The 11,989-nt window shown below is 33.4% G+C and overlaps 1 protein-coding gene across 1 annotated transcript; it reads right to left on the minus strand.

The window, feature by feature from the left end:
- Positions 1-2,779: 2,779 nt before the first annotated feature.
- Positions 2,780-10,031, minus strand: LOC142632302 (uncharacterized). Its single transcript, XM_075806739.1, has 9 exons — positions 10,002-10,031; positions 8,158-8,243; positions 6,758-7,494; positions 6,321-6,419; positions 6,093-6,207; positions 4,565-4,795; positions 4,350-4,474; positions 3,586-3,861; positions 2,780-3,042 (listed from the first exon to the last, which is right to left on the minus strand). The coding sequence occupies exons 3-9, from the start codon at positions 7,398-7,400 to the stop codon at positions 3,002-3,004; spliced, it is 1,530 nt and encodes a 509-aa protein (XP_075662854.1). The 5' UTR covers positions 7,401-7,494; positions 8,158-8,243; positions 10,002-10,031; the 3' UTR covers positions 2,780-3,001.
- Between the last annotated feature and the right edge of the window lie 1,958 nt (positions 10,032-11,989).

An 11,989-nucleotide genomic window follows, 5' to 3' on the forward strand; every position in this document is an offset into this window, starting at 1 on the left:
GAAAACTCCTTTTTTTTTTTTTTAATGATTAGAAATACTTACATAATATATGTAGAATATAATAAATTAGGAGGGTCATATGGGCACGTACCTTATCTTGGTATAGAACGAATCATCCACTTGTCAAATCTTTCTCATTGCTTGCTCTACAAAGTACAAACTTCTCCTTATGATCTTTGTACTTCTTGTCATGGGAGAGGCTACTAAAGTCTCTTCCACTAGTCCACACTTCAAATTCCAGGGTACTGTTGATAATATTCCTAGAGAGATGACTCATTGACTTGTTTAAAAGTCTCTTCCATTATTCCACGTTCCAGATTTTAGGGTGTTCTTAGAGAGAGATTGTGTTTGAAAAAATTGAAAGAGCCTATGGCCTGTTTAAGAGAGTAACTATAGGAGTAATTAAATTTTAAATACCAATCGGGATAAACCTACTATAAATGAGTAGTTCTTAAAAATAATCAACCACTCATTTTAAATACTCTATTACTGATCTTAACAACTCATATCAAGATTAATCAGTTTAAATTTAAACTCATTTATCTGATAACTCATGCGGACGATCCATGGCCATGGATGATAAAACTGGATTAAACTCAACCCAATTACTAGCTCCCGCCTCCCAGCAACTTGAACCCAACACACCCGTTTCTCCCCAATTACCACCAACTCGCCCTGTGCAATGCTAGATGGAAAACTCTTTGATAATACTAATCTAGGCCCATGGTCAATGTTATCAAGAACTCAAAAAATGCACTCAGATTTGTTCCAAGTAAATGTCAGCCAGTAGAATCAAAATCACTCGCAATCTAGAACTACACGCAGCAGAGATGGTTCAAAATTTCCAAGAAATTGGCGGCTTCCTCAGAGAGACGAGCAAATAATACAAATGCAGCTTTTAAGTTGGGGCTTATATTGCAATTGTAATGCGGGACCACTTTTGGGTAAGCTAGTTGCAGCCATGCAGGGAATACTAACGTATAAAATCTCAACCAACTTCATATTGATAGCCAAGGCAGCTAAGCCATGCAGTTATAGAATGTGTTTGGATTCAGCTGAAAGTAGCTGCGTCCGCGTTTTGCTACTTTCCATTTTTTTTTTTTTTTTTGCTGCTGCGGAGACAAGCGCGCAGTGCGCGCACTGTGCGTTTACTGTGTATGTACTTTTTTAGCAATTTTTTATTAAAAATGGGTCCCGCAGTACTATTTACACATTTAAAAATTATTTCGCTACAGTGTTTTCAGTTTTCAGCAATAAGTTCTATCCAAACGGACCCATAGCAGCCATTTTATTCGTGAAACAATAAAAGTTTGACTATAACCATGTTAAAATCTTATACTTGTGTAAGATTGGATCAATTTGTCATAATGTTTAGGTAATAGCTTGGGCCTAATACCTTTTAGATTTGCTTGCATCAATGGCCTAACTAAGTCGTTGCTTAATAGTTGAAAAGTTCTTTGCTTGTTTTGTTACATACGTAGGAATTTTTTTTTCTCTCTTTTTTATCTTATCTTTTTAACTATTTTTTCACAAAATGTTGACATAATAAGTTGTGAGTGATATGCAATCATAATTTGCCATTTCAAAGAATTGGGAAAAGTTAATTATGAAGTAAATCGTCTCACTAAACTTTGTGTTTTTTCAAGGTCGCAGCCTCACAGGTATTATTAGGTACATGTTCCCTTTCAATACAAACTTTTATGAACTATTAAAATTTTAGAAGTTTCCAAGTTTTCATCTTTTTGTACATATTTTGGTTTGTGGATTAAAAGCTACTAATGAAAGTTCAAAATAAAATAAAAATTATTGGTGATTTTAAAAGAAGGCCTTGCACAGCAGGAAAAATATAATGATAAAAGAAGCCGGTCAGAATAGGAAAAACATTAACTGGACAATTAAAACATTTCACGTAGAATCATTTTCTGCCTAAAAGTGAGTTTGGATGGTCTTGTTTTCATTGACTTATTTTGTTTTAAAAACTAAGCTACGTAAAACTATAACTGTAACTACCAAAACTGAAACTTAAACAAAATGTATATATAATTGGAGAAAATAAGCTGGGAATTTTAAGCTAAGACAAACAAAACAAAAATTCACTTGCCTCAACTGCCAAAGAGATTTCATGGTTAACAATGGTCCCTATTTTATTCCCTATCATTTAATTTTGTGTTTAGGAAGGGAGGCAAAAGGGGAGAGCAAAGAAGGGGGGTCACTGGAATAAAATGAAGATATAATACCTGCCCACATCTTCTAGTAGCTCTAGCTCTTTCTGGTTTTCATGAATAACTTGTTCTCGGAATTGCTAAACATGATATCTGTAATCCGTTATTACTGATAAATAGGAAAGAAGAGAGGAAGAAATAATTAGCTTTAGGCAATATCTTGTCTCTTAATTTAAAAAAGGGAAAAAATTGTGATATGTGTATCTTTCACTCACTCAACTTTCTGATTATAGACCTAATTGTGCAATAATTTTTAAGGGAATTAGTTGCTTGGAGCACAAGAATTTAAAGTTGATTGCCTGAAAAATCATGTTCTTGAGTAATATCTCTACTATTTTTTTACTATTCTATGATCCTATCTTTGAAACAAGCAAAAATATGAGATCTAAATTTCAGATAGGTAAGGGTCCTGGGACCTTCCCTTCAGCTCTAGGCAAAGTGGTTTAGGGTTCAAAACCACGTAATATTACTTCATAGTGATAATAGAATATTTTGCACTTAAAAAACAATATTCAAAACACATGCAAATATGAAAGGAGAAATGGAAAGACCCCCCTTCTTGGGTTGTCAGTTAAGAACAATTTCTGATGTCAAATTTGTATTTACATCTCTTCATATAAGCGCAAAAATTATCACATAAAAATCAGATTGCCTCCTCTTTCCTGATAGTGTAGTATCCTTGTGGCAGATTTCATAGTACCTGGCATTGTCTCCTATATTTTAACTATACAAGTTGAGTTGCAGCAGTGTTAAGCCTTTGGTGATTGGTAAGTAAACAGCTAATGCATCCTTAGCGAGCATGCACTGGGTGGATAGGGACCTGAAATTACAATTACAAATAAATGTGAGTTCATTATATTACCAGTGTACATAAATTCCACAAAATTCAGCAAATAGATGTGGAAAAGAATACATTGGCAGGTTAGACCATGTGTAGTAGAAACATAGATCAAATGTTAAATATGCCTATGGACCATCTGCAGTGATGGTATTGACTAGTGAATAACTAGAGCTACTGTTGACTGTTGAGGGCCAGAACCGTGTCACATACCCATAACAATATATTTTCCTCCATACAGCCAAAATCATGAATCCTCCTAAGACACATTAAATGGTATATCCAGAACCTGATATAAGATGGCATATGCATGCAGCTGAAAGAATTCTATTCTACCCAAGACTACATGCATGTTATATTGATCCGAGTTTTATTTTATTCTGTTTCTTTATTACAACATTCAGTATTTCATTATTAGTGAGCAAATAATATGTTAGAAACAACACTGGTTCCAGAGATGGAAACCCAGATCCAGCAATAATAGAAATTTTTTAGCACTCAAAAAAAAAAAAAATGTCTGTTGACCTTTAATTGACGCATCAACTGAATTTGATGAGTTACTCAACATCATGTCACGAGCAGTATCACCAGCAGCATGCTTACAAAACCCAGGGAGAACATCAGGGCCATCAAACGGTTCCATTTTAACCTCAGAAAACTTCCGTTTAACCAGCTTCATCTCAACATCAGAACTTTGTCCAAATGCTGGGAAAATCATGTCATGGAAAGGAAGGGCGGGAATTGCTAGATTGCCTTCCAAAGGGCGGAAGATGCCCCATAGAAAAGATCTCACTTCCAATACTAAATTAACAATCATGAACATTAGTTTCTTTCATCACCAATAAAAGCTGTTATAAGTACTGCAACTCATTCATACAATAATTTTATCACTTTGATGTTATATTTTAAATCATTATCACAAAACTTGGGTTGACTTTCTTTAAGTCACTAGGTTTTTGACATTTTATAATTTCTACCTCCTCAGGCTTTCTAAGTGGTGCAATCACAAATGTTTCAGCATTCTATCTCTATTATTTCATTATCAAAATAAACTAGAGGAAATATTATTTGAGGAACTTGTATGCTAAAGATTACATTATTTTTCCTTTTTTACTCTTTATAAAAATCTTGAAACTGCCACAGCTTAATCCTTCTGCCTCACTGTTTCAACCATATCATTTACAAGCATACATCTTATAGCTTAAACTTATTAATAATCTAATATTTTGAACAATGAAGTTCTACCAGTATATAATAACAATTTATATCAGAATTCACACAAGACTCACCACAAGAATCCAGATGAAGTCTTTTAGAAGAAAAAATTAATAGTTCCACATCATTCACAGAACTCCTTAGTACCAGATCTTGCATCTCAACAAGCTCCAATAGGTTAAAGTACTGCTCTTTAGACCTACAATAGAAGCAGTCTTTCTATATTAACATACTATCATCTATAAAAATGTTGCAGATTAAGGCCTGCGCATTGAATTCATAAACATACCTCTCAAATTTTCCAGGGAAAAAGTATAGTGCAATATCATTAACAGTAGGGCAGACATTTTGAAAGACATCCACCCAAATATTGCAACAAGGAAGAAATGTACAAAGGAGCACTCCAGGCATGCGTTTTGAAATCTCGAACACTTTAGGATGTACAGTGACCGGAAGATAAGCCAGAAATCCATCATAGAATTCACTACGAGAAACCATGTCAAGGATCTCAAAGCTTCCACTAGCAAAGGAGAATCAAAATCATTAGAAAAGCAATGTCACTTAGATATGTATGACTTTAATATGTTCTAGTTGAGATATAGGGAATTTAAGTGCCACAATATATATATATATATATATGTATGTATGTATGTATGTATGTATGTATTAGATTGTTAGAAGCATACAATTTAAAAGAATTTTGTGAACTTTAAGAAGAAATAGCACTTATGTTGAATTACCTACATGCCATAAATAATTTGCGAGTGTTTTTTCCCAAGTATGGATTGTTAATAATGGTTAAATGATTATATTCCCTATTTCCTGACAACTTAAGCTTTTAGGATTAGTGTTAGCTTATAATGGTATTAGAATAAGTAATTCTGAGTTCAAACCCAATCTCCACTCTAGCTCACATTTAAAAAAAAATTAAAATTAAAATTCCACGTGTTAGGCCCTCTATTTGAGGAGCAGTATGGGCCCCCACATGAGAGGGAGTGTTAAAATAATGGTTAAGTGATTAAATTTGCCTTCTCCTAATAGCTTAAACTTTTGGCACTATTGGTAGTTTATTATGGTCGGGTTTTTTATTTGGATAATTTGATAGTTACATTGAAGGGTGGGATTTAAACCTGAACGTCTCCAATGGAAACACTAGGAGGTGTCATTTGAGCTACAAGGCTCTAGGCAATTTACTATGGTAGAAATATGAAACAAAAGAAAACTCAAGTAAAAATAGCAACATATTGTAAGATTATACCAGGGTTGAAAGAAACAATCGCCTAGAGTAATATATATATATATATATATATATATATATATATATATATATATATATATATATATATATATATGATAGGTAATATTAGAGTATTTAGTAAAATATTGAAATAATAATAAAACACAAAGCCCCATTGTCCAGCAATGGGTGTGTTGGGCCACTTTGCTCACTCAAGCTCTTTTATAATACATTGGTAAGATAAGAAAGATTGAAAGACAGATGATTTATGAGGACATTAACAAGATAAAGGAGAAAGGAGAAAACATTGGTTGATGGGGGAGTTCGAAAATTGTCATGGATTCCTCAAAACAGTATTAGTTCAGCACACAAGTTGGTACTCAGAACGTGTAGAGTAGATACACATGCACTTTTCTTTTACATTGAAAATTTAATCATTAGCCAGTATGGAATTCCCCACTTATATAGTTGGTAACTACCATTACACATTTCGTTGTTTTGAATCTTGTTTTTTTAAACCCAAATGCATTTCTCAATAAACAGATGAGTTTGAGACATCATGAAAGAAAACATCACTCACCACCAGGTAGCATCTAAAGCAGGATAATTTGGAAGAAATTTCTCAATTTTGGGCAAAAAATTCAGAAGATCACTCTCAGCTTCCTCAGGTTTAGCAGTGCCATGGAAGATACCTCCTAACATATGCATTTTTCAATTAGTATATGAAACCAAATAGGCAAAGTATAATATTATTAATAGGTTTGTACAAACATGTAAAATTCAGAAAAGGCCGAAGAATTTTCCTTGCCTGTACATATGGGTAGAGCATGAAATGGCTCTTCCTTGCAGACCAGGGAAAACTGCTCACACATGGGTCCATTCTTATATGCAGCAGGAGCTGTTTTATCTGAAAGAAAAATTGATAAGCACCCAAATTGTTTCCATGAGGTAGATACATCTACACTTTCAGCACATATATGTCATAAAGGAGCATGAATCTGGCACATATTCCATGTGAGTCAAATGTTAACAGTAATTAGTTGGGCGGCTCAGCTGGGTGCAGTTGACACAAAGGAAAGTCATAAATACCTTCTGCTTTATTAAATAACAACTACTGTCCCTTGTTAGACTTATAATTGAAATTGAAATATAGGCAATATGCCCTGGGAAAAAAGAATTTATATTTTACAGCAGGATCAAATCATATGCATATGCCAGATGTTTGAGACCTACTGGACACTCTACCTTTATGTTCAGATGTTTGAGACTTTTGTTCCTGAGAGACTGAATTGATGTCTACACTGCCACATACAGGAGGCTTGGAGTGTCCAGTAGGTCTAGAACTCTGATGCTCATTCACATTCTGCCCAGAAATTTTCAGAGATGAAGTTTTAAACTTGGATATTGTTGCCATGCTATCTGATTGAGCAGAACTAGAGCCCAAATCACTTGGTGAATACAATTCTACCATTTGGGCTCCTGACTTTTGTTCCTGAGTGACTGAATTGGTGTCTACAACGCCCTCTACAGGAGGCTTGGAGTGTCCAGCAGGGCTAGATCCCCGAAGCTCATTCACATTCTGCCCAGAAAATTTCAGAGATAAAATTTTATACTTGGATGTTGTTGCCATGGTATCTGAATGGGCATAACTAGAGCCCAAGTTACTTGGTAAATATGATTCCTTCAATCGGGCTCCAGACAACATTTTAACAGCTTCTTCAGGAGGAATAAACTTCACTCTGGAAGTTCCAATACGCAACTGCTTTTTAAGAGGACCTGTTTTCCTTGAATTCTTAGGAATCCTGCTATGACTCACAGATTGCAGAAAGTCACAGTTGGATATCCTGGATTTCTTTGAGTTTAAAGCCTCAGGAAAGTGTTTCTTCATGGTAACTATTGGAGAAACTATGTCTTTGCTTGACAGACAGGCATCACAAAACCAAATTTCTGGAACAATGTGGAGCAGAACTCGCGTGCAGTAGCTGAAGAAAGAGTTCTATACCGTCATTTTTCAGAGCAAGTATCAACATCAATTATGCAATACAAAAACCAAAAAGTTTAGGAAGCAAAGATGTTAATTAGATCATTGTTTAGTAAGTTTCCATTAGAGGTTGTAAGTTCTAATCATTTCTTTCTGGTTTCTAATGTTTTGGCAGCAATGCTGCTTGGTTTTGAATTGATTGAGTACTAGCTTCTGTGTTAGAGGGTGGATGTAGCTAGTGTCTGCAGCTTGCTGCTTGTAATCTGGTAGTGTTGTTCTTGGTTTTTTGAATGAAATCTTATTCATAAAAAAAAAAGAACGTAAACAAAGAAAAAATGGAGCTGATAATATAATGTAAGTGCAAGAACAAGAACAAAAGGTAAAGGATATAAACTACCACGTCCAGGAACCTTTCAACACAATCTTTGATAGTGAAAGATATAGATACAGACAAAATGGAAAGTTCAAGAATTTAGATAGAAACCACAACTCATTCAAACCATGTGAGCAAATAAGGTAGGTCCATCCTTAGAAAGGAAACAAGGATCTGAACAAAGAATACAATAACAACACATACACACGTTCATGCTTGCACAAGTGTGCACATGTGCACACAGACACACGCAAGGAATTGGAGTGGGTGAGAGGAAAGAATTAATCATACATATGTTCATGGGCTAATTTGCAGTGAGAGCAAGTAACGAGAGTTTCTGCATAACCTACATGTCCACATATATCACAAGGTTCACCCTGCAAATGAAAAGATTGCATTAAGACTATAAATTTGGTTATAACTCTATAGATATTAGAATTAATTTAGCGTGTATCAGCTGGTAGCATCCAATTCAAATCATTTTGACAAACATAATACATTAAATTTGGTCTAGCCATCTGCTCATGGTGATGTAAGACTCTATAGGGTTCAACCGAAGATGTATTTCACTAGTTCATTGTTTGAATGGTCCCGTGTTTCAGGTCCTAGGGATATTCATTTTATTGTAGATTTTATTGATTCTCTCATTTTGATTCTAATCACTAATTTTTGTAATTCATTAGGCTAACTTATGTACACACCATGTGGAAATGAGGAAGTTCCTCTTCATTAAAAAAGACCTTATTACTTATCACAAAAAATGGTGGAAACAAAATTCAAGCTATAAAGCTTTTAGTACTAATGTTGTCCTAAAGTGATCAAGGACAAATGAAGATCAAGCAACAAATTAACTATGACAATTCAAGCTGGCTCATTAAAATGACCTCAACATATTTTGTAACATTAGTCTCAAATACTCTCTCTCTAAATATCAATGCTAAACAGAACCCTTTGGCACCATTCTGCGTATAGCTCACTCTGCCCTAGTGTTCATCCAGTTGAACTCTCTTCAGATAATTAATCATGAAGATATGAAGTGCAGTAGTGTGGTAAAATGTAAGGCAATAGATGTTTCCTATGAATGTTGCAAGACAGAACCTTATAGCTACAGCCTACAGCCTACAGCAGCAACCATGGCAAATTCACAATAGAATCATATTTGGATGGGACATGGGCAGTATATCTTCAAAGGGTTTCTATATACAAGTACTGTTAAGAAATTAATAAGATCATGTCATCCGGTAAAGACAAGCAAAAGACATATCATGAATGACTAGAACAAACCTATGTCACTTCTAAAACATAAATTAAAACTTGGGTTTGTTTTCTTCCATTGGAACATGCAAAAGGAAAACAAATTCCACATAACGATTGTCAATATGTTTAACTATCCAAATTGAATTAATAATGAACTAACACCTCCCGGTGTTTCACATCCAGATTCGAATCCCTCCTCTCCTGATTATCATTTTACTTGTAAATAGAAATGGGTTAGCATCTAACGCTAAAATAGTGACTTTCATAGGCATTATATCGAAATCTTCAAATTGTTACTTGGCAAAAACTTTTTTTGGATCTTGTTGAGTGTGAAAGAAAAAAAAAATGCTTATAAACTCTCAAAACAAAAGAAAGCTACACTAGCTTGCAGCATTTTTCCTTTTCTTTAACACTCTTTTATTTTAAGTTTTCAAAACCAAGCACCGAAGAGCAAAATGTATAGTCAAATTAGAAAGATTTTCAACCCAAACTTAAGACTCTAGCACAGCAAATGGCGTGTGTTCATCAGCTTAGTAAACAGAGAATAGAATATTAGTAAATAGGAAATACTCTCTCTCACACGCACACATACAAAAAATCCCATAAACAAGAAATTTGATGGGCAAAAATAATTAAATAAGAAAGAAATTATCAATCAATTTTCACCCATTTCCACTTGAACCTAGAAAAGTTACACCCAAAAAGAAGAGAAAACCATATATATATATATATATATATATATTTGTTGATGGAAAAGTTGCAATAAATAATCAAAATAAGTGGTTGGACCAGTACCCAATAAAAGAAAAAAAAAAACACAGCACAAAGTGACGCTCAAAAATAAATAAGAAGAAGAAAGAAAAAAAAAAAATAAATACCTTGAAGCAGACAAAGAAGAAAGCACTAAATGCCAAGAATGGTGAATGATTGCTGATGAAAGAGAAGAATAAAAGTTAGGGTTTTTACCAGGTGGGTCTTTCTTGGAGCTTGCATTTTGGGCAGTGATTTAACAATGTAACAGTATTCTTGCTTTAGTTCCTTATTGCGTGGTCGTCAAGTATCTCAGTATCTGGGAGTTGGAGTTTGACTGGTAGAGACTACAAGACCCAGGGAAGAAGAGAAATGTCAAACACAATATTTTTTCAACAAATTTTATGTCTTCTCAGTTACTAGTTGTCATTAGTTTTTATTTACATCCATATCTTATGTTACTTTATTGTCAGCCATTTACAATTCGCTACCTCAACTATTATATATTATTGCAAAAATTTTGTGACAAAATAGTTTTTTTATTTTATTTAAGGTCCGATTCTAATAATAACTTTTTATTATTAAATTAAGATACTAATTAATTTTTAGTATATACAAATATTAAATCTCAAATCTCTTCTACAATCATCAAAATTTTTACTAATTGAATTATTTGAAACTTACATGTTTAAGTTAAGTGGCTCGAGGCTTGTTGAAAGAAGAAAAGCTTCAGATTCTATAATTATAATTATGATGTTTTATTTTTGTCGACAATGTTACTGCTTACAAAGTATGAACAACCAAAAAAAAAAGAAAGAAGACCAATTTCACACCCTTTTTTTTAATAAAGCCTTTTGTCAAGGAGCGTGAAGTGCAACCATTCAAAAAGGAATCTATTAATAGGTCCCATAGCCACTGCATTGAGAAAAATAACAAGAAGCTAATAAACAATGTCCATTTCACCTGAATTTGCTCAACTCGCTAAAAATAAGTTAGTTTTTTTTTTTTTGAGGGAATAAAAATAAGTTAGTTTATTACAATAAAAATTTTAACTTTAATCAATGCAATTAGACTTCTTAAATATATATATATATATATATATGATAGATTATGATTAACACAATATCACCTTCGTTACTTTTATCATACACTAATAATAACTTGTTATATTATGATGAATACAATATCACTCTCATTACTTTAATCATACACTTATCACAACTTGTTATCTTATATAATTTTTTTTTAAATGTCACCTCAATAATTTTTTTTAAATGTGAAATTTATTATGCATATATTTTTTTTTTAAAAAAATTAAGGATAATATGTGTGCTCCACAATCTACATGCTTTTTGTGAGTAGCCAAATGACATATTTTGTATGCAATGGGAAATTATACACATCCCATAAAATATTAGGTGCTCAAAGAGTTCTTAACACCAACATTGTTGATTCAATTCAGTTTAGGTCGAAATGACTGAAAATTTTTGAACCAATCAGCTACTCGGTACAAATCACCTATATGTTCTAGATTGACAATATGTTGAATGATTGGACGATGTAACATGAATGTATGTCACTATAGTCTAGAAGACCAGTTTCACCATGCAAGGTCGGTGCCTAACACTTTCCCATTTTATAATATAGCCTCCGAGCTTAGATCAATGATTAGAAGATCGAATACTTATTCATGTAATTTTCAATCTTTAGATTGTAACTAGGAAACAAAGTCATGTACTTTATCTTAGATTATATCTAAGAGCAAAATCATTCACATGGATTTGGCCCATACCAATCAATTCAAAATGGTCGAGGGGTGTGGTCTCTCACAAACACACCTTAGGAATTTTTCTAAGTGTTGAAAACACATTTATGAATGAAGTTTACTAACATAACAATAATCTTTAACATTTGTTCTTGCTATTTGTTCTTCTACATGAACATGACCATCTTTGTTTTTTTAAATCCTTCTTATAGTCATTTTTTCAAACACGTGGAAACATATATAGAAATGTGTCAAGGATGTTTTTGCGACAAGGGCAAAAAATGCGAGAATGACCCAAGTCTCCCATTGGGTTCTTTAAAAGTGATTATTTGGGGAGAGTCAATCCAAAAA

The sequence above is a fragment of the Castanea sativa genome, chromosome 4 (assembly GCF_040712315.1).
Source record: "Castanea sativa cultivar Marrone di Chiusa Pesio chromosome 4, ASM4071231v1".
In the NCBI taxonomy this organism is placed as follows: Eukaryota; Viridiplantae; Streptophyta; class Magnoliopsida; order Fagales; family Fagaceae; genus Castanea; species Castanea sativa.

Coding starts and splice junctions, on each gene's coding strand:
- LOC142632302 (XM_075806739.1), bottom strand. CDS start 7,400: ATGAAGAAACACTTTCCTGAGGCTTTAAACTCAAAGAAATCCAGGATA. Junction 4,475..4,564: donor TTCCCTGGAAAATTTGAGAG/GTATGTTTATGA, acceptor CTTCTATTGTAG/GTCTAAAGAGCAGTACTTTA. Junction 3,862..4,349: donor ACTTCATCTGGATTCTTGTG/GTGAGTCTTGTG, acceptor TTGTTAATTTAG/TATTGGAAGTGAGATCTTTT.